Source organism: Aptenodytes forsteri, unplaced genomic scaffold, assembly GCF_000699145.1.
Source record: "Aptenodytes forsteri isolate BGI_AS27 unplaced genomic scaffold, ASM69914v1 Scaffold82, whole genome shotgun sequence".
In the NCBI taxonomy this organism is placed as follows: Eukaryota; Metazoa; Chordata; class Aves; order Sphenisciformes; family Spheniscidae; genus Aptenodytes; species Aptenodytes forsteri.
Window position 1 is genome coordinate 2,613,281 of NW_008795490.1, and position 27,685 is coordinate 2,640,965.

The 27,685-nt window shown below is 36.8% G+C and overlaps 1 protein-coding gene across 1 annotated transcript in view; it reads left to right on the top strand.

Moving 5' to 3' along the window:
- ESR1 (estrogen receptor 1) overlaps positions 1-27,685 on the top strand; it is a 174,778-nt gene that overhangs the window by 99,142 nt on the left and 47,951 nt on the right. The window contains exons 4-5 of the mRNA XM_019472647.1: positions 2,980-3,096; positions 19,984-20,319. Coding sequence (XP_019328192.1) covers positions 2,980-3,096; positions 19,984-20,319 — 453 coding nt within the window. The remainder of the gene's footprint in view (positions 1-2,979; positions 3,097-19,983; positions 20,320-27,685) is intronic.

The following is a 27,685-nucleotide window of genomic DNA, read 5'->3' on the forward strand; positions in this document are numbered from 1 at the left end:
TCTACCTTTTTCCCTTCCATACCACCCCAAGCTAGACTGCCCTAGTCTGTGTCTGCGCCTTGCGAAGGAAACTTCCTTCCTCACTTCCTGTGACTGAATACTTGAAGTCAGATGGTACTGTGGAGAAGCAGGAAGCGTTCCTGCCTGCCGCCTTCCCTTCGTTTCTTTCTTCTTCCCTGATTAATTTGATAGTCATTTCTACTGTATACTCTAATTATCAAACATTTTCTTCTGGTTGCTTACATCTTTTCCAGTCTCCTGAAGGCATGTTGGTTAAACTAAACCAAAAATTACGAGAAATAGTAAATGCGTTATCTTCTCCCTAGATTTTCAGCAAATATGAAGTCTAAACAATGATATTACTATGGCAGTCGTCATCTGAAGAAGTATGCCCCTCACACACTGAACTTTCTTTTTTTTTGCATTCAAAAATTTAGAGGCTTTATTCTATGAAGTCTGCCAAGCACTTTGAAAGAAGAGTGGATTGTCTAAGGTGCAGGTCATGTGCATGAAAACAGACTAGTTATGCTAACCTTTAAAGCGTATATTTAAGATAAAACCTTTCAATGTAAAATATTTCAGTAGGGACTGTCGCTCTATCACAAATACAATTATTTTATGTACTATTCTACAAATCAAATGGCTGTTCCCAGATGTTTGCAGTTTGCATAAGGAATTCTAGGTACAAAACAAAAGAAAAGGTTATCGCCCACATAAGCACTGTGAAAAAGGATGGCTGCCTGCTGATATTGATTCCACTTGATTTTTGATTTTTGCATACTGTCAATGTACTATTTACAAATCAAATGGCTGTTCCCAGATGTTTGCAGTTTGCATAAGGAATTCTAGGTACAAAACAAGGTTATCGCCCACATAAGCACTGTGAAAAAGGATGGCTGATGGCTGATATTGATTCCTTCAATGTAAAATATTTCAGTAGGGACTGTCGCTCTATCACAAATACAATTATTTCATGTACTATTCTACAAATCAAATGGCTGTTCCCAAATGTTTGCAGTTTGCATAAGGAATTCTAGGTACAAAACAAAAGAAAAGGTTATCGCCCACATAAGCACTGTGAAAAAGGATGGCTGCCTGCTGATATTGATTCCACTTGATTTTTGATTTTTGCATACTGTCACTTTTTTTTTTTTTGAGAGTTGAACCTTCTGATCATCAGCCAGTCCAGAAAAGGTGGTAAGTATGTGTTCAGCTTTGACCTAAGTGGGAACATTTATCTGCTTATTTTACAGAGAGCTAAATTGTGTTCTGAATTATTTGCTGAATTCAGAGCCTGTGCTCGTTCCCCTTGTGAATTTACCTTTTAACTTCACTAGGAAGAAGATCAGATACTCTGTCAAAGTCTGTCTTTGTTTTTAAAAAGAGTAATTAAAGTTTTCCATCTTTCTCTCATGCTATTTCAGAGCTTGGCTTATAAAACAAGGCTGGCGATTGAGGTCTGGTGCTACAATCTTTTGCTGCTCTTTAGTGTGACCTAATAAAAGTGCATTTTCTTAAAAACATGGCTTTCCCTTTTTGCTCCTTTTCCCTGTAGATATTGCATTTTTGTATGGTTGAGGCTGTTTTCTTCCTGACTCGATTCTTTTTTTCCTTACATGTGAAATGTTTTGAATCAGATATAGAACAGTCTGTATGCTACCAGAGGAACTGAAAATTAAAAAGGTCTTTCATGCTGAGGTTGAGGTAGTGTTTCTGTTCTACCTTTTTACTTCGGTGCTGGAGCAAAGCCTGTGGATTCAGATTTTTCCAGTATATACTGTTCTGTCAAGTAGAGCTAAAAAATAATAATTCTGTCTATTTGAGACAGTGCGTAGTCAGCTGTCACCATATTAACAAGTTTACAGTTTGGCTGCTTATTTTGATTGGATCCCAGTTATGCAGCATTAGAGAGCAGATGTTCCCGGTGTAAAATGATAGTAATTTTTACTCTATTTTCTAATTTCTAGTCAAGGATAGATGATTTGATGAGAGCAAGGCCTCTGTCAAACCTCCACCCTACTCTACCTCAAGCTGATCCCTTGACCTGAAAGAAAGAACAAACAGTTCTGCAGTAAAATTGTTTCGTTGTGTGCTGTACCTTAGTTGTGTTTAGATGAATACAGAGCACCAATAAGATCATTTTGGATAGTCTTTTTTGTCCTTGCTAAACTTCGTCTATGGTTGGAAAATAATTTTATAGCAGGTTTAAGCACACATTTTTTAAGAGAAAATTGGAATAGGGGCTTGTTGGCAGAAACAAATTATGGTACGCTGAAAATGTTTGTAACAAGAATTGGGATGTAGAGGGTAATAAATGAGGAAGTGGAGCTCTGAAGGAAAAGGTACCAGTACCAAACTTGGTTGCAGCATATGGTAATTTAAGAGTTTGTGATGACAAAAGGTTTTTGCATATATCAGTAGACATGCAATTGGAATTAGAGACTGATTTATCCCTGAGATACAATTAATTAATGGTTGTTGCTTCTATTTGATGTTGTTGTTTGTTTCTTAACTGCCCCAGATTGTGGCAGAGCTCAAAAAATGTTCTGTGCGTAGGCCTTTTTAATTCTATAAACCTCTAACCATTTTGCGCAGTCTATTGGTTAAACATCAACACAGGCACACGGACCAGATGGCATTTTATTTCTCAGGCTAAGAGCAAGGAAGTCAAGGGACTTGTTCATATTAATCGATCCTCTTTTGTGACTGCTTTAATCGTTCATTATTTTAATTATTCTACAGAAGTTGTAATTGGTGTTTTTAATAGTACTTTTAAAGAACTTGTGAATAAATGTATTGTAATAGATATTAGTTTCACTATCCGTATCAATACTTTTATGACAGATTATGAAGGTAACCCTACCTTCTTCCCCAAATGTTAGATGCTGTACTAAATACTCAATGAAAAATGAGAGTATTATAGGCAGTTTTGTTATGTCTGTGTATAACTGTGTCCTTACTTTCCCTCTGCTTTTACAGGGCACAATGACTACATGTGTCCTGCTACTAACCAGTGCACCATCGACAAGAACAGAAGAAAGAGTTGCCAGGCTTGCCGACTAAGAAAATGCTATGAAGTGGGAATGATGAAAGGTGGTATGTACACAGCAATCAACAAATCCTCAGCATTGGTGTCTGCCTTCCTGTCTTTTAACTTCATTGGACAGCTGATATGGGTCCTAAAGGAGGAAGCAACTAATATTATTGAGCTCAAGTGTATTAAATCAAAGAGCGATTAAATAAAAAATAAAAAACTCCCAAATACCATGTTATTATTCTTGCCCAAATTTGCATCAAAATTAATAGGAACATTGACTTTGATGGAGTTAGGATTCTTCTGTTAATATATTTAATTCACTATTTTTTTGGCCTCTCATGGTAGACTCGAGATCATGATGAATGAAATTTAACCCAAGATTTTGTAGCATTTTGCAGTTCAGTGTGGAAAGCACTGGGAGTCTCAGATCAGTCCATATTCATTAAAATAAACTGCTGAATATGTAATACTTGTTCTGTGAATTCTAGAAGGGAAAGTCTATTCCTCTATTCCAGTATTGTACACATATTTTGTATGTGAATTAATTTCACCCAACAATATTAAAGGCTCACTCATTTTATAAAAACTGAGATAAATGCCACTTTCTTGGAACATATGTAATAATGATGTCAGGGAAGAAGAATCAGACACTGAATGCTTAGGCTGAAATGGAATACCTCTAAACTGCTTTATTTATATACACAGTGTTTAACTTTTGGAGGCAAAATTAGAAATACATGACAATACTGAACAATTGCTATGGTGTGTTCTTGGATGGAAGAGTTCTTTTGTAACATAGTTTTGGATTGATCATGATACCTGCCTTTCTCCTCTGTGTTACAGTACTTTATGTTTGTCAAAAGCAGACAGAAGTTAGCTATTTTTAATCCTTTTGAAAAAGCCAAGCTCCTAGGAATTAAGAATATTTAAGAACAGGAAATCATAAAGTTTCATATTCGCGCTTAAAGCAGAAAAAAACCTTGTTGTAGCCTATAAAAAAATTCAGATTGCTTTTATTAATGAAGAGTAACCACTAGCTTTATTAAAACCTATTTCTATAGGAAAATTTAGCAAACTCGTAAGTGCTCAGAAGAGAGAGGATTAGAACCCATGTTTTATGTGTGAAAGGAGCTAATTGTTAAATTACAGATTGGTTCTCCCTTTCTCTGGCACACCTAATGCTTACTTATTCCACAAAAAATCTGGGGCAAGAGAGAGGAGTAGCTCATCATGTTTATCCTTCCCACAACAAAGGATTGTTTATAAGTCTGGTCTGTGCGGTCAAGGTAGGCCAAGCCTGGGAATCTTGGGACAAAGGGTAAAGAGGAAAGAGTAAAGGAAAACCAGTCAGTTGTTGCTGCGCTTTGAGGTTGAATCTGCATTTTTCTCAACTCAAGGATTAGGCAAGAGCTGAGACTGATTTTGTTAATCTCAGTTTTGGGATGCAAGCAGGACGAAGGTGCCAAATCTCTTTTTAGTTCTAACACTTAAGACAGTAGCTGATTTTTTTCATAAGATTTAGTTTATGGATCCAGAGGTTTTTTGTTTCTGTCTTAACATCCTGGTGTATATGGCTAGAACTCTTAAAAGCAAAATGTATGTAATTAGTATCACAGCTATGGTCTGGAGAAGTTAAAAGTTTCAAATAAGGCAAACTAAAATCAGAAAATCTCATACATAAATTTGCCATGCAGCTTTAGCTTTGACCCTTGTACATATGGCAGATCTTAGTTAAGATATATCATTATGTTTTATGTTGATGATATTACATCTTTCATTTGGCACGCTTCCATCCATTTATACTCATATGTATTTAATTAATGATCCACTGTACCAGTTTGATGTTTTTCGTATCTCTAAGATACATGGTGTAATAGGTTTTTCACTGTTCCATACATAATTGTTTCAATCACATAAAAATTGCACAGAATTCTCAACTAGCATTCTGTAGATTAAAGAAGCCCAAAAAAAGAGTGCAATTTTGTCCAAATTTTGTTTCTAATATAGATGTTCTGGAATTTTTATTTTATACAGTGGCCCTCACTTGAGTAAAGTCCTGTGGATGTCATCCTTTCCTTTTACAATGCTGTAAGATTTCTATAGTCCCTACAGCAACTGGCAGTTCAAAAATAGTCAATGTTGTGGTTTTTTGGTTGTTTGGTTTTTTTATTTAAACTAAGCTCACAATTTACAAACAAGGAGATCAGGTGCATAAATTCTGCCTGCTCCTATAGGACCACTAATATTGCACTGAAGTCCATCACTGGTTCATAGGCAAGAGCTTAAGAATATTTATATTATGAAGTCTGGGAAAAATTTCTCAAGGTCCCTCAGTTGCAGGTTAGAAATCTGGCATGCCTGCAGATGAAGTATTCAAGACAGGTAAAGTTAATGTAGGATGAAGTAAAGTGTTCAAGGTTCTGCTGGAGTCGTTACCTATCCTGTATTGTCCACGTAGCTGTGGGAGAAAGAAGTCCTTTTCTTTAGGTAGTACTTGGTAAGTGTCACATTTCTCCCAGATGAAGATAAAGTTAAGTGAATATTCTTGGTATGCCATCTGGTTAACTTTTAAAGTTTTAACTTTTAAATGTTTTAAAATATTTTTGGTTGTTTTTTTGTTTTCTCTGATGAGATCTCTTAAGCTTTTCTGTTTTAATAGATCTCTTACAATAACACTTTTCTTCAACATACTTGAATCACATAGTGCTGTTGTTAACTCAAGGTCCACAATTTTCTCTAATAATTCATAGATCTCTTGATTGAATCTTTTAATTTAAATAATCTCCTTTTATTCATACTGAAGGATTTGCTTTGTTTAAAGGCATTAATTCTATCATACATTTAAAAATACCTCACTTCTATATCTATCTCCACAATTTGCTTATGATGATATACCTTTTAGACATAGTGGAAAACAGCTGTAAGCTTTCTTTTCTCTAAATGTAATCTCAGTTTTCCTTCTGCACTGAATTAGCTGAGGTTTCTTAATAAATTGTCAAAGCTGCTAACTTGTGACTTTTACCTATCATTTAACTTCTGAGCAATAGCTGATATTAATTATTGCGTTTCAGTAAATATGGGGGAAGCTAGATAAAATCTTGATTAAAAGTCTCTAGTTAATTTTAAATGTAGGTTATAAGCTATGGTTGCTGAGGTTCTTCTCACAGAAGGTCACCTAATGCAGCATAAAAAATTTCATATATATAATTTTTAATAGAGTGGACACAACTGAAATATGTTTTTGGGGCTTCATTCAGAAAAATTGCAGGCTTCAAGTGGCTCTTGAGCTATGCTGTAGGAACATTTATTTATGAGTTTCTGTGGAAATTTAATCATTTTTTTCATCCCGCTGTTCTTTCATCTTTTAAAAACTTCTTTCAGTACTGAAGAGTTATTTTCTTTGTCTCCTCTTATGTTTGCAAGTGTTTCTTTCTGCATCTGTTACTGTGCTGCTTTGAGAGGCAATTAGACTGCCAGAATCTCTGCTGATGTAGTCAGCATCTGAGGCAGAATTTATAGCTGTTATGTTTTGTCCAAATGCTTCACTCTCTCTTTCTGAATAAGCCAAAAAGACCTTAAAATTATATTTTATTATTTAGTCTGTGCACCCCTGTTTGTACATGAGGATAAAGTGTTCACGTGGAATGAGCTCCTTGTCATGTCCCTCTTTCTTCTGGATGGGTAGCAGGGAAGAGTAGCCTTGTTTTTGTTTATGATCCACTGATGCTTTCTTGAAGATGATTGTTTCTGTTCTGGTTTGGAGATGTATATTCCAAATTACTATTTCACGCGACGGGGGGGTCCCAGCTTCCAAATGGAGTTTTTACAGCAGTTGCAATCCTGAAGCTCCAACTGTACATATGGTCCAGGTGATCTCTGCTCCAATACAGATCTAGTTTTCCATTTCTTTGTTGTTTTAATAGCTTTCTGATGACGTGGCTCCAAAGGGCCTCATTCTCTGAAATCAAAAGCACCTTATTTTTATTGTTATTTATTAATTAAGTATTTTTATAGCGTGGTAAATGAATGGGGATTTCTAGTTATTAGCATGCTACATCCTTCCCCTCCTTTCATGTGTGTGTGACAAGGCAGATTTAACATCAAGTGCTCTGTGGGATAAGAGCAACAGAGTATTAGTGGAATCAGTGGCTATGGCAAAATTTGCCATAACGTTAAATGCTAGATCCTTAATGAAAAATCAGTTATTTGCCTGGTAGTCCATTTTTAGCCACCCTGAGACCTACATAATTCTGTCAATTGTCGAATGCTGATGGCTTCCCAACCTCAAGTCGTATGAAATGTGGCAATCAAGGATTTGAGTGCTCATGTGCTAGGTCCAGATGTTGATCATGTATATGACCAGGGGTATTTACTGTCTTTGAACAGCCCGATATTTCATGTTGTAGAGAGAAGATTCTGAGTGTTGTTTCTTGTGATAACGAAATTACAGCATTACAGCCCATTTGAAGCCTACATCCTTCAGTGTTGCCCTCACAAAGTATCTGAGAACCCTTCAGAGATTACTGCGGTACAGCCCAGGGAATAAAAGTCTGTGTTTGCTGTAACAGTGTGCTATAACCACATGCCAGGTGCCTGTAGAAACATTCATTAACTTCTAGAGATCGGAGTCTAGAGACTGGAGACTTTCAGTTTTTCTCTTACATTCTCTTGGAATAGTTACCCACCTGTAACCACATGGGCATTCAGTCTGGTTCAGTATGACAATGTTGCTGAAGTTTAAGACAAATTTTTACAGGGAAAAGAAAAAACCATTTGGCAAATTTGCCATCCCCTCAGAGAAGAACCTTGCTGATTTTTGTCTTTAAATGGAGAGCGCTATGCTTCCTTGCTGAATGCTGTATTTGTTCATGCTAAAAGGCTAGAGAGTTATTAAAATAATTCTCAAAACCAGAGGTTAATCGATGTCTAATGCAACCACTGGAAGGGGTCCAGACTTTCTAGTTTTCCATGTAATTATCTTTTAATGAAATATTATATTAAAAATAGAAATTAGTGAATGAAGGAAAATGGATTAACAATGTGAAACTGTTTTGGTTTGTCTGAGGAGAACCTTTATGATATTTATTAGACATACTGTTCTCTACTCAGACAAATAACTGTGTAGGTAGGGCCTGATAAATGTATGAGGAAATGTACATTTTTAAGATGTAATTGATGGGCTGAAAGCATGTACTCAAGCAGCATTTGAAGCAAAGTTTTGTGAGTTTAGAACAGCCTCTTGGAAAAGAAGATGGAATTGAAACCAGACTTTTTAGTGAAATGTTTATTTTTCCCCTTTGTACACATGCAAAGTGGATTGTTGCCATTGAATTGTCCCAAAATATAATATTCCACTGTTCTGCCCCAAAATAAGAAAGAGAGACCATTGTTGTGAGCACTTTTGCCAAAAATACTTTCTCTTCCTATTCCACTTCACAGAATGATCTGGACTTGAAGGAACTGCAGGAGGTCTCTTGTTGGGGCACCTCCTCAAAGCAGGTTCGACACTGAATTTAGACAAGGTTGTTCAAGACCTTTTACAGTCAGGTGGAAATGGGACAACCTGTCTTATGCTTATTTATATTCTATATCTAGCTATGTAAAAAAAAATTAATACTGAAGAATTTTTGATGTTTTACTCTTGAACACTTGACTGAGATTGTAAAGCTAATTATTCCTGTATATTTGTTTACATTTGCTTTTTGGCCTTTACACACTTAAAAATTCCTAATTAGGAATTACTTTAGTTGTGATATTACTTGGGAATAGATACAGCAATGAGACAGTCCCCATTTAAATCGCTGATTAATTTTAAAGGAAGTCTAGCATCCTTGCTGTGTCTCCACCTCTGTCTGCCACTTGTTCATACTACAGGTACCTCAGGGTGTCACTGTGCATTCACTGGTTTTGAGCAAGACCGTGCAGGTCAGAACAGCTGGTGTCTTCTCCTTGCTGAGCTTGAGAAATTCCTGGAGTACTAGAGCTTCTGGTTCTTCACTTGGTTAGGCATTTACAGTTCAATTCTAGCACTATCAGTACTGATATATCAGGCCAAATAGCTTCAATACCCTAATTAATTTATCTAATTTCTAAAATGTAGCAGTTACAATTTCTTGCTGTCTTTGAGAATTGTAGTAATGGACTCGTACTCCTAAAACTACTTGGCTTTTCCAAATCATGGTTGACGTATGGTTCCTGTAAAGGCTTTATTGTCACCCCAGAAATTTCTATGGCTTCACTGTAAATACTGCCTAGAAATGGGGCTGTTGCCATAATTACAGTAGCCAAAACTTAGTATAATTTGTGCAGGAGTGTCAGCACTGAAAGGGATTCAGTTGAATGATGGGTTAATTGAACTTCTCTTGTTTCTCTTCTACATGTCCTCTGACGCTCTTTAAAACACGCGCTATGTATGTCAAAGATTGAATGCCAAAATACAGATTAGGATGAATCATGTCTTGCACCTTCACCTGTAATTAGTAGACCATTGGTTCTCAAACTGTCATTAGAGACCCCAAATTACATTTGCCTGCTTGTTGACAGCATTTTTATGATCTGCATTGTAGCTGATAGGAATACCGGGGCACTGTGATATGTAATGTGACTTGATCACTGAGCAAACCAGTGGCAGAGCTGGGAGTTGAACCAGAGTGTCTGAATGCAAGCCCTGGGCCCTGCATCCCCCTGCTATGGCTCCTCTCTCCCTCTCTCTCTTTTGATAGAAGGTAGTCCTGTTTACAGAGGAGAAAAGAGCCACAGTTTGGAAAAGGATGAGAGACATTTTTTGGAAAAAACCTACCCACATAAACAGACATACAGCATTCATCAACCACTCAGGAGTAGAAAAAATTGCAACATCCAGGTGTACAGACCAAACTGAAATCTGTTATTTATTTATACTACTGAGTGTCTAGATATCCTTGTCAAAAACCAGGCTATTAAGCACTGTCACTTGAGGCAGGCCTGTTCAAGAGTAAACATTAAATTCTGATTAATTTTTTTAGAAGATTTCAGACAATGGCTCTCATTTAAGGTAATTGTCAACCCCCTGGGTTTTCAGCACAATTTACATTTCTGTTTGATTTTCTAAAAGAGAAATGGATATGAAATAAAGGGGCTGATTGTCTGAATCATATTCAAAAGAAGTAATTTATTAAGCCTATAATATTTGAATTTAGAAAGTGGTGTTACTTTCCTGTGACCAAATAATTTATTTATGTAGAAAGAACCAAGTGGAAAAGCTCTCAAAATCTCAAAGCTCTCAAAATCACCTTGGCAGGACCATCATGCTGAGATACATTACAATATTAAGACCTACATCGTAGTCATAGCTTCAGCAATCTCCATCTGTTATAAATCTATCAAGAATTTAATTATATTCCTGACCTCTACTTATGTACAGCAGCTACAGTGACCTTATGTTTTAGAGGAAGCTGTAGGATTTTATTTTATTTCCAATGAAGCATTAAAAAACTATTGAATTCAGCGGAGGTGTGCCTAAAGAGGTCTATCTGCATGTAAGAGGTCATTAGGAGGCAGCTATCTTGCTTGCATCCACCTTTTAGACTCTAAAGCCAGTTGTGCTTAGATGACACTCAGGTTTGTGCCCATACGGGAACTGTTGGCTTGTTCACACTGTTTTCCTTTTGCAATCACTTACTTTTGCCAGTGGTAGCAACGACACCAAAGTGGGTCTGGACTGAGTCCCAGAGCTCTTCTCCAGCAGTTTAGTAAATCCCTCCTGTATTAGGATATTTGAGAGAGGCTTTTGGATTTCTAGCCTCTTCGACTCTCACATCAGTTTCAGAAAGGTTCCCCTACTCCCCATATAAAGGGTTTCTGGCATAGAAAAATCTGGTTTCTTCCTTTGTGAACACTGGTGTAAAGGATTCGTGTGGCTTCTCTACCATGGCCTGTTCTTCTCTGCACGCTCCTTTAATACTCTGATCATCAACTGGGCTATAGACTTTCTGGCTTTCTGAAGGATGCCTTCTTATTTATAATCTCTTTTACTTACCACATACATTTAGTCTTTTATTCTCAAGAAGGGTTTGTTTTACAAAGCACCAGATACTCCTTCTCTCTGGCAATTTTCAACATAATTCTGATGAGGTAGATCAGTCTTGAAGAGTAACAAAATTGTTTAGAAGAGAAGGTGTTTCCAAGCACTTTTGAAATACTCCTTTGACAAACTGACAAAATTATAGGCTGTTAATGCTGCAAGGCTGTGCGTGTATATAGAAGTGTCAAATGTCTCTTATCATCTGGGGTCTGCTGACGAGGAGCAGAACTGTGGACAAAGAGCCTCAGGTTCAAAGGTTGCTCCAGACTGGGAGGTTAGCTGGTAAACCATTTACTGATCACTGTTTCCAAAACCAGTCATAGATCCCTCTTTTTGTTGTCCTCTTAGAAAAAAACCAGAAGTCATTCCTTTTCATTCCTGCCATGACTTCTTTTTCCCCTCAGAGTGTGGCCACAAACTGTTCATTGCTACAGGGGGTTTCAGCACTGTTCCCACACCATCCTCACACTCGCTATCCCCACTCTGACTTTTTTCCTCCAATTTATTTATGAGCAAAATGTCTTAATTTTGTAATCCTGTTTAACCTAGATGTTGCAGCCTTTTCCTGTGCATAACGCTGTCCTTTCCCATAATGTTTCCACCAGCCCTGTTCTGAACCTGTTCCTCCTAGGAGCCGCAGCAGCTGTGTTGCTGAAATGGAAAGGAAGCAGTAAAAGGAAAAATCTGCATTACCAGGAAGCCACGAATAGAGAAGAAAATCTTCAAAGCTAAAAACTCATTTCTGAGCAAACAGTTTTTAAGTAGGAGCTTCTTCCCTGGGTTAAAAGTTACTTATTTTGCAGAATAGTTCCAGTAAGACATGAAACAACGCTGATACAAATGAAAAGCTATTGCTTACATGGTTGCTGCCTGGAAACTGAACTCTGGTTCTCCAGTTCTGGCACTTAGCTTGCCTTTATGTTTTGACTTCTCAAGTTTCCAAATCTACTTTGTTTCCACTAGTTTAAATGCTTGAAATGCCATCCGAATGTCTGTCAAGTACGAAGTGGAGGTTAATTTGTAGAGCACTGACTATTGCAAGGATTTGCAGAGTGCTGCCCATGTAGCATTAGTGGTACAGCTCAAAGTTATGTGCCAATGACTTCTGAGCAGTAATTGCATTCTTGTGCCCATGGCTGGGGCAGTGGCTGATGCCGTTATCACCATCTGAGTGAACTGAGTGAGGGACCTGTAGATGGCAGGGCACTGGTAGTAATGGAAAGATAGTGAACAGTAGTGAAACATTTTCCATGTCATTTATGGGGTTTCTAAGCAGTTGGGGACAAAAAAAAAAAAAAAAAAGCCAGGTATTGTGATAGAGGTTACTTTTGTCTATGACTTGAAATATTCTGACTAATTAATATTTAGTCCAACAGCATGCTGCTTCTCTGATGGTACATTGTCAAAAAGGGGGCACAGGATTTAACAGTTCATGGATTTGTTATTTCCCTGGACTTCCCCTCTAAACCTGATGTCTTCTGGTAACCTAAGGAAGTAGAGAATCTAAAATGCAATTGGAGTGAATATAAGTTTTCCTTGCAGCAGTAGAAAACTACTGTGCCATCAAATTGTGACTATATGTAAACACTAATATTAAAACCATCTTCTGTTACTTTGTTAAAAAGCCTTTCTATTGTCACTGAATCACAATGTGGAAGCCAAGACTGTATCTATAGATAACCCGGTTGTTTGCATGCATCAGGGCTAGCGCATGCTAAAAAAAGAAAACTTTTTGTGTGCCTAAAGTTTTGAATGGAAATGTTTGTTAAGTGATACACACATGCATACCAACGTGAGATGGGTAAGGTTTACCAATGGTGACTGAGGTGTTGCTTTTAATTTTCTTGCTTGCTCACTGTGTGATTTTAAGTCTTTGTACATTGATTTTAACGTTTTGGGTTTTTGAGAAGTTAAAACCATTATGAATAAAAGAGCCCTGAGATCTTCAGGTGAAAGATATTAAAATGTGTTCTAATAACAAAGTACGTGAGATCTCACAGCTTTACCACGGTTACAACCTATGACCAGTTACATTTTTTTCTACTCATATGATGTTTATGATGATATATGTTATGACAACTACAGAAACTACTAAAAGCAGAATTTTATTGTAGATCAATGAAAAATGATATGAATTTTACTGTAGATCATATTAAAAAAAAAGCCCCAAATAAACAATACGCCCCTAATCTGTGTTTCTATAAAGAGAGACAAGTGATCAGTTCTTTCTGTCAAGGCATTTCCCGTGAAAGAAGGTAAAGATTAGAAAGTTATTCTTTTAGTACTTTAAAAATCTGTAGTGCCATATAAACTCAGCAAGTGCGAGGAAAGGATGCGGTTAAAATTTTTGGAGGGAAAAGACACATGGATATACTGACTGCTATATCCTAAAGCAAGTCTTTTACGAAGATAGACTTATTTGTTTCATTGCATAAAAAGAAAATATAATACCGTGTCTTCCTTCTGAAACAAGAAAGATACACCGGGAAAAAAAGATATTAGCAATTAACCTGAATGGAGTACATCACCTCTGCAAGTGATGAAAAATTATGCGGGCAGCGATTAGAATTACTTCCCAATCCAGTAATTATGTCCTGGTTATTAAATATATCCTAGAAGCATTAATTAATCCCATTCCCCACATCAGCTCAGTTGTCTTCCCCCCTTCAGATCTCTATCAATTCCCTTTCTAGCTGTTTCAGTTTTCTTTCTATATGTTCTGCTTTTCCTGTGAATTCTTAGGTGTTACAGCCCCATCTTCCAGGGCTACAAGGAGAAGCGGCAGAGCAGTTCCTTGAAAGCTGAGTGCTAAAATAATGAAGAGCAGCAAAGAAAAGTTTGTCTTCTTCCCCCCCCTTCTCCTGCAAATATCAGCTCCTGAGGTGGAGTGAGAGCTCTCACCAGTCATCTTTCTTTTCCCAAATATTCCCTCAGGAGGCAAACCAAAATCTTACTTAATTATACGTGTAGAAAGCATACGTAATAACAGGTAAAATTCTTTGTTTATAAAATGTGAAATAAAACCTCTTATTTCCCATAGACGTTATATAGCAGTTTCTAGGATAAAATACTGTCTCTTCCCACTGTATGGACCTGGAATTCTGAAGTCAGATGTACCACCACTTCTGGTTGCACAGCATGTGCTTCCTGCACCCATCTTGGAGAGATTGCTGTGCTTTTGCACGTTTATTGACAGTTAAAAAAAGAAATTGCTTCAGAAGTGAATATATTTTTATGGTCCGGCTACACAATGATAATGAACTTCCGGCTATCTTGAAAGAAGGTGGTGATTTTAAATTATCTTAGTTTCATGTTGCTGTAAGGTTCTTCTAAGACAAACAGCATCGGACTAAGCCAGTTTTACTGAATGGGATATTCTGAGAAAAATACCACAGCTTCCACATCCTTATCCCTTATCGCAAGGCAAGAGATATTGTTCCTGCCTAAATTCACAATTTGTGTAATTGCATTCTGCCCACTTACATCTTTCTATAAAATAAAATAGTTATGTCCTTTCCCAAACTAGAACAGTGTTGTCAGGTGACTTGTGTGTGTCACGCAGTGACAGCTACAATTAAATTGATGGAAAATCAATTTCTGGGTATGATATGTACAGTCATGTTGTATATTAATAAAGTATATTAATGGAAAATGAAATTCTCAAATGTTGGAAAATGCAGAAATTATCGGTGTGACCTAAATTGAACCACCTTATGGTATGATCTTATTAGTATCCTTTGCTCTCTAGAAAATTGGAAAACTTTGTTTCTGTTGCCACTGTTAAATATGTATCATGATACTAGTAACGGATTTTGCAGGTTGTTTGCAAGGTGAAGCACAGAGATGTATTTGAAACAAAAAGAAAGTCCAAAGTTTTTTAGGTTGTGGACATGGCTCAGGGCTGATGTCTCACCTTTTCTGAGGTGATCCAGGAGATCGTAGATCAAGGAGAGTTTGTGTTCGTGAGGCTGGGCTCCACATGTAAAGTGCCTGGAGCCTTCTCAATGATTGATGCCCACTGATACAGATAGTCAAAAAATGATTTGCTGAAAATCTGTATACTAAAACGCAGTTAGAGGACTAGACCTCTGTAGACTTTTGGGGTAGGTTTCATTCCAAAAATATTGGGCAATGGGGTTTTTCTTCTGCATCTGCAGGTAAATAAGATAAGGTTAAACATGCAATTCATCTGAGAGTTTTAACCTTCAAAGAAAGGTACGATTTGTAGAAAATAACCGTATCGTAGTTTTTGCTTGCAGCTATTGGAAAGCTGTTCAGAACTCTAGCAAAACTGAAATGGAGCATGAAGAGATGGGTTAATAAATAGGCTGCAAGTGAATAGGCTTTACAATGACAGGGAGATGCAGTCTCCGTATTAACACCCACCCCTCGTGTGAACAAGCAGAGTGAAGGTTGTGCATATGGGGGAAAGAGAAGATGAAGGTCTTTTGCATTTTTTGTATCACGTTAACGAAAATAGCACAATAAGTATTCCAGATAGCAGGTGGGTGTTGCAAACAAGACAAAAAGCAAGAGCTGTTGTGTTTAGGATTTCCAGAATAGTGAACAATAGGAAGGACATAAAAATATCTTGGCTGTTTCAGTTTTACCAAATAACCAGGTTTTTTTCAGCCTTAGTGCCAAGAAAAGTTTATTGGGTTTTATCAAATCTGTTCCTATTTTTTGCAAACAATAACCGTTCTTTACTTGACAAATATTCCTACAAAATTTCTAATAATAAAGAAATTGAAGGATATTATATAAAGCAGTTCATAGGAAATATAGTTAAGTAGAACAGAATTTGAGATTATACATATATCTTTAAATCTAAAATGCATACTTCTATGCTTCACACAGAGCGAAGCAAATTTTATTCTATTTGTTCTCCTCCTCTTCTTCCTCTAAATATTCTTGAATTTTTTATATAATACTGAAGATACAAAGGTGGAGTTTTGCTCTTAGCAGTAGGTAGGAAGAAGCTGGCTGTTGGATGGCTGAGATTCAATATTCATCCAAAACATTCCTAATTCAGGATTTTTTTTTAATAATCTGGAATTTATTTTTTGCTTTGTTTTAATCACATGTTAGAAAACACTAGTGAAGTGTTTCATTTGGCTAACATTGCCTCCACGGTCTATATGCGATTTTATTGCTGATCAAGTTCTGCTGACTGGTGTGTATACTCAGCAGTTTTGAAACCTGCCTCCATACCTAAAAGGCTGACTGAATTTACATATGAAGCTTTATAAAACTGCCTTTGAACATCTTGGCTCCTGTAGCTTTAAAACTTAAGTGGAAATTGTTTTAGAGCTTTTGCAAGTTACATAGTACTTCCATTTTTGGTAGAATATTGTTTTTCATAACATTTGGCAATTCAGGTTCCTTTATTGGCTGAACTGTGGAATCAAAATTAATGCATTCATATATTTAAAAAAACCTTACAGGATCATTGCACTTTTGGCAATGAAATTGTAGCTTGATAGAGTTGTCTGTTTTGGAATTAGTGACTGTGCATCACTATTATCTCTTTTTAACAGAGATAAAATTTGATTAAGCTGAAGGAGATTTGGAGGCACTTGCATTTTTCAGAGAGATACTCACTCCTATTTGGTCCAAGAAAATGAATAATAAAATCACTATGTTGCTTGTCCATCTAGGGGTTAGGTGAAGAGTTAGGAGTAATTTCTATAAATCTCTGATGAGAATGATGCTTATAGAGATTCAAAGACCTTTCTGTCTTTGATCATAAAAGCCGCTGATGTGATGCAGAAGGAATGCGTACTCTTACTGACTTTTTTCTCAGATCCGGTCTCCACAAAATCCAGTGTAGGCTTACTGTGGTTGGTTGGTTTGTTGTTTTTTTTAAATCCTGAAGTAAAAATGTAAAAATAAATTTGTGTGGGGCATCTCCTCCAAACTGGTTATGTTCAACTTTGCTCAATGCACCACTTTTTTTCAAGGTGAAGAAAAGCCAGCGGGAAGCTTGCAGATGAAATAAAATGAAACTATTGTTTTTATTTAGGATCTAGTTGATTTGTAAGCAACTACAATGTGCTTACATTTGCCACCTTCCCTCTGTTATGTCAAATTCTCATCACATCCTTGTTTTACTTAACAAGGCAGGCCTGGAATAAGTAAAAAGCAAACCCCCAAAAAATCCTTTCTGATCTTCCAGTAATCTATGCCATGGAGACTTAAGCCAAAGGTGCCCTGTTTGTGTTTATTAACCCTTAATGGATTCTTTTCTCCATCAAATTTGGCCTACAGCTTTCTAACATATACTGACCTCTAATTTATTCACACTTTCAGCTTTGTTTCTGCATGGTGTGAAAGAGAACCTCTTGTCTGTGCTGAACCTTGCATGGGGTAGTTTCATTTGATACCGTCTTGTATTAGAAGAGAAGCGTCAGTGTTCGTACCTTACTCATCTTCTTGCTACTCCTGATGTTGTAGTCTTGTGTCTGGCTTGCAGGCCAAGCAGACTAGTCAATTTAGCTGTTTCTTGCACCAAACTTGTTTCACACTTTGGATCATCTTACTTGTCTTTCTCTTATCCCTTTTTCATTTCTTTTGTATCTCTTTTTAAAATGGGAAGAACAGAACTGCACACGGTGTTCATTGTAGTGTGCCTCATGAGTTAATAAAATCTGTGATTTATGAAGATGCGCTGTCCTCCCTTCCTCTCCTCGTAATTTCTAGCCTTCTATTTACTTTCTAAACTAACTTATCTGATGTTTTTATAGTATTATTCTAACCCCAAGATCTTGTTTCTGAATTGTGTCAGTTCTGAGTCCATCTTTCTATGAGTATGTCGAACAGTACAGGCCCCAAGGATACTTTTAACTCTTCAAAAGGAAATTGCTAGATGAGCAGCTGTAGAATTTGGGATGTGAGAAAGTTAACAAATGCTTTAGTGTGCATGAACCATGTTTATGGTTTGGTTCACATGTTTATGTCTGCATGTTTCACAGGGCAATTTTAATTCAAAAACATTATGTTGATATAAAGCATACAACAAAAATATCTGTTACAGATAGAGAGCGTGCATGCTATTGAGTATTGCAATGAAGTAAGCTACCAATGAGAATAACTCTAGGATGACGTTTTGCCAAAATAAGTCGTGCATTTTTTCTTAATAGCAAGAATCTCCCCCTCCTCTCCTAAATAGAAACAGTTTAGTGGTAGGGAAAATTGGTATTGCTGAATGAAAAATGGGAGCAGCAGTGCACTTGAGACTTCTGGCTTACAAATAGTTTAATGAATGGGAAAATGTAGAGAGGTTAAGTAGTAGGAGTGATGAAAGATTTATTGAACTCGCTTTATCTGGAAAGATTAATAGAATAGAATCAGGAGGCCTACTAGATTTTGAATGAATTAGATGTAAAGTGCTTAATCTTCAAGGACTAATTCAGTGAAAATATCACCATATTCAAAGAAAGAGGCAAACATATCTGAAGATCTTCTCTGTTCCTTTGACATTGGGAAAGGACACCTGTTGATATGATCCAACATTTCTATGAAGGAATACTGGATGTGAGATGAAGATGTTGCTAACAAAGACTGGGAATCTAAAGGTTTAGATTTCTGTGGTGTGAAAAAAGCTGAGCAAAGATTCCTTCCCACTCCCCCACCCATCAGAAAGACCTGTATCGATCGCTTGCAAGTGCCAGCAGTTCTCAAAGCTAGTTTTTTGGTTTTTGTTTTTTTTTTTTAAATTGTTCTCTCTTGTCAGTTTCTTGAATAGTTTGCCTCCACCTTCTCTATAGATACTTCTTCGTCTTTTGATTTTCAAACTGGGACTAGTGCTGCTTTTCCATATTGCGTGAGAACTCCAGAATAAGCCCCATCATAAGCTGCCTTCTCCTCATAGCTCAATTCCTTGTGTGCTTTCCTTATTACTTGCTTGTCCCTCGCCCCCATTTGATGATTGATTTAAGTTTTTAACTGAGCCTGAAAATGCCTGTGCCTCCTCCACTCAGAGCCAGACTTAATCTTCCCTTTATGGTTGGAGTCCACGTGGGCTTTATCATTATATTTTTCTTGTAAACTTTCCACAAAGGGAGACTTTGTTCCACTGGAAGGTCTTATGTTGTTGTTCTAATTGGTATAGCTGACTTGATAATATCCCAAGGTTCAGGGTCATACAGTGCTAATAAGCACATTGCAGAAATGTGCAGTAATGACAAAGATGGTTTCTGTTGCAGTTATTACAGCCTTTTGACAGTAGGTCTCCCACATTAGATTCTGAGGTTGCAATTATCTTTCCTTTTCTCACTCCTGTTTATCTACCTATACGGCATTCTTTATTGCTGTATAAGCTCATCTTATAATGGGAACTTTTTTGGATGGTTTTTATGTAATTATGAAGATCACAGGCTCAGTAATAGTATGACGTTTAATTAAAATAATTGGTGAACTTGAGCAAAACTTTCTTCGCTAGTTTTTGAGAGCTACTGCTGTGATCCATCTGGCCCACCCAGATCATTAAGTTATCATTGAACATTTATAGAATAGTTGTCTGCTGGGGGTTGGGACATACTTTGACGTTTGTGCTGCAAATAAATATTTATTTATTCCCAATTACTGACACCCTTTTGTGGGGCTAAGGCAGCTATACAGTGTCACTAGTCTAGAGTCCTGTGTAAGCCCAGCTGATCTGAATTTTAGGAAGGAGTGCACTATTCCTGACACTATACTTTTTAAAATAGTTTTTCTCTCCAACTACTGATGTAAGATTCCATAAATAGGAAGAAGTCTTCAGAAAATAAACCAAGAGTTAATGCTACCTGGGTCTATCAACAGCAGCTGCTGATTGGCTGAAGCCATGTGTATGCAATACATATGTTCAAGGTAAGGAGTTCATTATGTTCTTGTGTGTCTCCAGGAATCCGGAAAGACCGCAGAGGTGGGCGAATGATGAAACAAAAACGTCAAAGAGAGGAGCAGGATTCCAGGAACGGGGAGGCTTCTTCTACAGAGCTGCGAGCTCCCACCCTTTGGACAAGTCCACTGGTGGTTAAACATAACAAGAAGAACAGTCCAGCCCTGTCCCTGACGGCAGAACAGATGGTCAGTGCCTTGCTGGAAGCTGAGCCACCCATAGTTTATTCTGAATATGACCCGAACAGACCATTCAATGAAGCCTCTATGATGACCCTGTTGACGAACCTTGCAGACAGAGAATTAGTGCACATGATCAACTGGGCAAAGAGAGTTCCAGGTAAGGAAAAAAAGCCCCAGTGGACTATAAAAGCCTCTACATAACAAACCAATAGAAAAAAGACATACCGGTTTTCACACTACATGTTCTAATTTCATGCAAATTTTCCACTTAAGTATAAAAACATGAAAAATCACAAATTTTATGTTATATTGGTTGATAAAAACCTATAGCACAATGTAAGTGACTTTTGAAGAAAGATTTGTTTAAGAAAAAATATTTCCCCACACTATAGATGTTGGACAGTTTTTTGATTGCAAATCCTTTTTTTGGGTAAAACCCAGCAAAATTAAAGGTAAAAACAGATTACTAAAAGCCAAATCTAAATTTGATCTAATCAAACTATATTAATTATTTTGATTCCTTTTGAAAAACGGGTTACTCTCATGTCTGTAATGTAAGTCATAAATTCAGCATCACTACTGAGCCCATAAGTATTAGTATTATTTATTTATTTGCCAGTTTATCTTTTTGACCATAAATTACAATTACAGATCTTCCATGAGTTTTGGGTTTGAAAAACAGAGCCAGAATAGCAATTTTTATATGAAAATTTTTTCCTACTGGAACTAGATGTCTTTATTACTTTCGTCCATCATGGTTGCTGAGCTGTGACTCCTCTTTTTCTGGAAGGGAATTACAGAATTGTGGGAAGTATGTAACATTTTTGGTTGAACGTATGTTACACATTCATTCATGTGGTTTAATTAATTTATATCAATGAAATGAGAGAGTAGTTTTGTAATTAAAGTTCATCACCTTTTAAAATTTCAGTCTACAAGACTACTTTTCATAAGTTAACATTTAAATGTTTATTAGAAATTTATTGTACATGCTGTACTTTTAGCTTTGTAAAAATACTGGCATATATGGTAATTTATACTTTATAATTCACTGGGATTCTGATCTCTTAAATTTTTACTGTAGCCATTTATTTAATTAAAATTATGTAGCTGCTTTATGAAGGGATGTTAGAGAACACTACCACAGCTCTCACTCACATAGTGCATTACCTCAACAGCATTACACCCGGGTTATGCCATTTTTCTGTTTTCCTTCATTTAAACTTGGCAAGACTCTTCCTGGTAAATCAATAACCCATAAAATCTGAGTCTTTTCCAGTCCTCATGGGTTCACATTTTACCACTTTTCACATGTCACTTTGTGGGCTCCAGGTATGATCAATGAGAACCTGTGTGTGTTTCATTTCTCATCGTATCTTATAAGAAATCACCTGAGAATTTTAGTCTTGACAAAGTCACAGTGGTTAAGGCCTGATCCACAGTCTGTTCAAGTCAAGGGTGGGTTCTCCTGTTAATTTATGTATGCTTTGGATCATGCCTTCACAAAATGCTTTTGAAAAACGAACATAAGTCTATAGTGTTAAACCTATTCATTATCAAAACAGCTAAATTCAAATTACTTTTCTACTGATTTTAGAGATGAAATTAGTCTAAGTCTGTTAAAAACCATTCATTTATATTCAACATGAATATACCACATTCTAAATTCATTATGTTGTCCAACTGGAAACATTTGTCTTCTATGACATTTGATTTTGATAGTTAATGTAATTAATGAAAATGTGTTTTGATACAAAGCAACACTGTTAGGGAACTCAGATCTGTTTTTTATTTTGAAATCTCTCTAAAACTGCTTGTCACAAGACGATTACATCTGGTGAAGATCAAAAAACTGCCTGGTTTACCAAATATATCCTTTATTTCCTCAGCAAGCTTCTGAAATTGGAAAATCAAATGTATAAGGTTATCAACTATTTGTGTATATCCAATTTATGTTTAAATAAATGTGTCTGTTAATTGCCAAAATAGCTCCTAAGGAGAAACTAAGTCAAATGACTCTATGTATATGCATTAGTAAGTACTCTAGCAGGTGAGGTTTGATATAAAACTGGTGAACTTTTGTTAAAAAAAACCCAAAATCCCTTCCCAGTCATAGTTTGATCTTTTAGGCACTGTACAAACCATCATACCAAAGGAAAGTCCTAAAGCGAGCGAGAGAGAATATGAATAGTTTGGGGAATCTGAAAATGCTGGACACCTAGCTGGTTCTTGGTGTTGTGGCTTGGAGGACAGTGTGCATGACCAAAAGCAGAAATTAAAGTATTTTAGAAAGTTGATTTAAAACAATTCAGGCCCAATTGTTTACCTACCTCTAAAATTGGTAGGTAATTTTGGAGCTAGGTGCTTAAATCTTTTTTTTTTTTTTGATCTCTCATCTGGTCCCTAGAAAAGGTTGAGTGTTATTAGTTGCCGATATTAAATCTTAGAAGTACTGATCACCTTTCAAAGATCTTTGCTCAGACTGTTTGCCTAAGTTTTCTTCTGCTGGAATGTACTGGCAATAAATGTACATTAAGAGAAATGTGTCAGGCAATATAAGTCACATTTTCACCTCCACAGTATGTTGCCCTTGAATACTCCATTATTACTAGCAATTATGCAATACTGCTTAATTAGAGAGGATTTTCATATGCTTTATGCATAAACAGAGGAACTGAATAACTTTTTTGTGTTAGGTGAAGTATTTTGTGCAATAGCATTGTGTGATTCCACTCAGTTACTTTCTCAGCTAATTTAGTAAGGTTTCAAGCTTCGGAATCAAGGGTAAAAACATCTTTTTCTAAAAAGCGAATGTGCTTTTTACCAGTAGAAAAAAACAGTTCCAGGAAACAGCCTCTCCTGTGCACAACTCTCGAGCCTTGGAAGCATTGCACAAGTTCATTTAGCTAAATGCAGGCACTTAGCTGACAGAAAGCAAGGAGCAAAGTCAGTATGAGTGGCTGGGTTGAAAGCGTATTTGTTGAGGAAGGAAGAAATTGATATTAACAGAGCAGAAATGCAATGAAGATACAGCTTCCAAATAAGTGTAAGGACTTTCAGGGACATGTTTGGAGTTTATTTTGCTGTGTAGGCTTTAAAGAAGAGGGAGTGTGTCAAAGCAACTAGTAAAGACATTGTTTTGGTCAGCCAGTCTTTTTGATGATACAAATAAGTAGGCATGGAAGAAGAAACAGCTAATTAGAAGATGTGCTGGATAGAAATGAATCTATTCTACAAAAAGGATTAATGAAAATTAATTTATGATGGACTGTGTAGTATAATGTAGGCAGAGATCTGTTACAAAGACATGCCGAGGACAATCTCCAAAATGAGGTATCCTAGCAGACATGCCCTGATTGGGAAGGTGAGAACTGGTCTAAATCTTTATTGCAACTTGTTCAGCATTAGTTCAAACTTGCTTAAATTGACTCTGCAATCTTGGTGGTGTTAACAAATTGCTGGGGAAAAGAGAACTTGTGGCAGCTTCTTGTGCATAACCTTAAAAAATGATCTTCAATATTTAAGTATAACGTGATTGTTAACTGAGGTCATAACAAAATTCTCCCATGACAATGCAATTCATAATATGCCAAGTGCATAAAAGCTTGTTTTAATTTTCCTTCGAAACCGTGGCCACTGAGACAAGTGGGTTTGCCAGATTACATGAACAAAAATCTTGTACAGTGTCCTATGACATATACAAAAAATTCAGGATGCCCCACAGGACTTGCTCTTTACATGGCCTAATGGGGATTTTGGCTTAAGTCCTCCCAGATGGCCTCTGTAAGACACCAGTGGTGCCTTCTGATTACCCCAGCCAGCTGGAATAGCAAGCAGCTGCACATAAGGCGGGTGCAAACAGATTGTGATGGGCTAGACTTTACATACACACGTAAACTGAGCCTTTTACCATTTAATTGGGACAAATCACTAAAAATCACATGTAGGCAAGGTACCAGTGTAGATGAACAAATGTTCTGCTCATTTCTGAATCACTTATTCCTGAAAGATAGGGCTTTCTATTTTCTTCTTGGTTTACATAACATCTTGGGGATATAGTACCGCCTTCAGTCTTATAGAATGAGTTTTTTTAGTTTAGTGAGTTTTCATCATGGTCTTTGATGTAATGAGCAAAACCATTACTTTGTTTTTCTGCAGAAATGCTGATATGTCAAAGGAATTAACTTATTGTATTTCATTACTCACTGTGTATATCATTTAATATCTATATTTGGAGTACTGTATTCTCTAAAGGAAGCTGGTATTTTCAATGTAATTGTCAATAATTTTTTTGTGCAGAAGCTCTTAGGATGGTAAGAGATATTACGAGCTTATACAGTGAGCTCATGGTAAAAAGTGTAGCTTTAAGGAAATTTTGTTGCAAGGGTGAAATCTTTGGCACTGCTGCTATAAACTTGTATAACTATTTACTACAAGTACAGTAGCTGTACAACTTAATAGCCCTAAAATGGTACGCTGGGCATACAAGCTTTGAAGTTTTGAGATGATTCACGGTGCTGTACTTATTTTATGGCTTCATGAACCGAGGAGATAAACATTTTGGCACTGATTTTTTTATTTCAAAGCCACAGAAGTTGCTATTTTCTTAAGATATTGTTTTCCTATTTGACCTTCTAAACTGCTCTGTTTGTTAAATTAGGAACAGTGTGTAAAGAGGCCAACAATAGCCACAATTTTACACTGCACTTCAGTGACACCAAACCTTGGAAAAAAAAAAAGTCAGCTTGCAGTGGAAGGAAAGAAGTCTTATACAAGAGTAGTGTGTGTTAATAACCCTTTAGGTGCAGGACAGTTTTTAGAGCTTCTAAGTGTAGTGATCCTCCCGGCAATAATTTATACTTAGCTTAAAAAAAGGAATGGCTTGCAATTCCTGTATTAATTTTTAACAAACCTTCCAAAATAACTGCTTTATATTTTCTTCTCATTTGAACTAGTGGGCTTGCTGTGGTGTGGATTTCTGCTTTATAGTTTCTTCTCATTTGACTAGTGGGCTTGCTGTGGAGGTTTGTAAAATGTTATTAAAAAAACCACCCCTCTGCTTGTCTGTTTAATCTGTTGAAGTGATACCCTAACTGCTCCCCTGACTTCATAGGGGAAAAAGAGAGGGAGCAAATAGATCTGTAAGCAGAAGAGAAATGATAACAAGCATCTGGATCTTGCTTTAAGGCCGCTTTTTGCTAATTTAATTTCTGTGAAGTTTCAATTTATTACCATGAATGTAAGAGATAAGAATCAATCCTTATAGTGGAATAAGGTAATCACTTACCATTTGAATTTGAACATCAGACTGAGAGGTATCATGCAATAGCATGATTATGCAGGGCAGCAGAATTAAAATTGTTGAGTATGAAATAAAAGCTTTCCATCCCTGTGTTTTCTTAGTCTGGGAAGCATCTTTAGTCTTTCATGTCTATATTGTGTAAAATCAAACACCCCCCCCTTTCCATCCTCCTCCCCCAGCTTCTGGGTGCTGTATGAGACAAACCCACTCTTGCCAGTAGCTTTTATTTTTATTATCTATACAATTATCTTTTAGTGCTTTTGAAACACAATGAGGTGTATTTCCTCCTGTAGAGAAATTTAAATGAGAGAAAAGGACAAGACCATGTGACACAATGGTTTGCCTGTGAGAGACCAAGGGGAAGACGCTGATTCTGAAGCACAGGAAGAACGTCTGACAGAGTTATATACACCGGGAGCTTGTGTCAGACAGGGAAAAGCCAAAGCCGAGAAGGAACAGTACAGCAGAAGTGCTTGGAAAGGAACATAAACTTTGCTGCAGGTATCTATGGGAACAAAAATACAGGCAGTGCTTTCACTAGCTGAAGACAGGAAGAAAATGATAGCAGGAGAAAAAAGGATCAGGGTCTGAACAACAGCTGCGATACTGGAAATTTAAGAGGTATCCTAATGCAATGGTTTTCAAACTATAGGGAGTCCCTAGAGTTAGGGATATAGAAGGGGAGATAAATGCATCAGGACTAGGGTTAGCAAGCTGACCAGCATCAAGGAGACTCCACCTGGGAGAAAAAGTAGAGAGCACAGGCAAGAGGACCTGAGGAAGAAGATACTGTGAATCAGTCAGATGAGCCAACAGTAAGTTCAGCAGCTCAGTCCTGGGCCTCTTACTCATTCCTAGGGCTCCTGCTGGAGGACAGTAATTTGTTCAGGGGCTTTTTGAAGCGGAAGGGTCTGGTTGTTGCCTCTTCCCCCTGCCACAGGAAGAGCCTTGGAATGTTGTCTACTCACTATCCCTGACCTGTTTCTTCTTCCAAGCCATAGTCTTTGAGCTTCACGCCCCACTCTTTCCCCAGGAGTTTCCTGGCAGTGAGGATTACAAGAATATATTCAAACTGGGTCACTTCATTTGCATAAATTTTCAATCAAGGGAAACAGAGCTAGGAAAGGAAAAGTAGTTAGAGAACCACTTTGAATCTTTAGAGAACCTTTGAGTGAGCTCAGACGTATATCCTTGAGGGTTTTCTAATACATATCTTGCAACATTGCATAATTTTTTTGTTTATTTTTACTAGATTTTTTTATGAACTCCTAAAGCTAATTCTGTAGCTTTCCAGATTTTATTTCTTTGTCCAGAAGAAGAAAGCAATTCTGAAGAATAAGTCAGGTGTTGATGCCATTTTGCGGGTGCATCTGCTTGTATCCCTTTTAGCAACATTCTGTGGCCACAATTAAAAGCTCTACTTCATATGTGAGGTGATAATTTCATTCAAAAGCATGATAAATGTCAGTAATTCTTTCTAATATTACAAAAATCCAATGTTAGAGTAATTCATAGAGAGTGCTATACTGTCCTCTCATTCACAGAGGTAGTTACTTTGCCCAGAGAGGTGACTGCCAGAAGCTATTGAATCAAGCATGTTATCTAACCTTCTAGCCTCCTCGAATTTAGGAAAGCTGTAATAAGATACAAGTTTATAAACAAATATAGAATGAAAGTGACTGTCTTTTGCTTATGTTGCATAACTGTAGTTGTTCTCTGTGCACAGGACCAAAAAATGGCTCTGGCCTTTCTTTTAAGTAAATGAGTTTCTGTTAACATGGAGGTGAATGTGTGTAACATGCTGTGAAAAATCACTTTTTTTTTTTTCCAGATAAAGTGTGTTTCGTATCTTTAGAAAAAAGGAAATAAAGCAAACAACATTCTTCATAACATTTGTCCAATAAATCAATAGCAGTTGGAACCCCAGTATTTCTTTTTAAATGTTATAATGTTTGTTTTCCCAGAGATGTCTTAGTTCCCTTCTTTGTTTGTGGAGGTGAATATTTTGAAAAACAATTAATACAGGCATCCAAAGCCATCCATTTATTAGCTCAGCACAGTAATTATGTTCTACTCTAGGTGATTTTCAGCCTTCTTTAGAGTGGTGAACCTCAAATACATCTCTCCATCTAAATATCCCTGAACGGAGTATGTGCTGAAATTTAAATTTAAATCTGAAGACAAACTTAGCCAGTAAATCTCTGTTTCTACAAGTATGCAC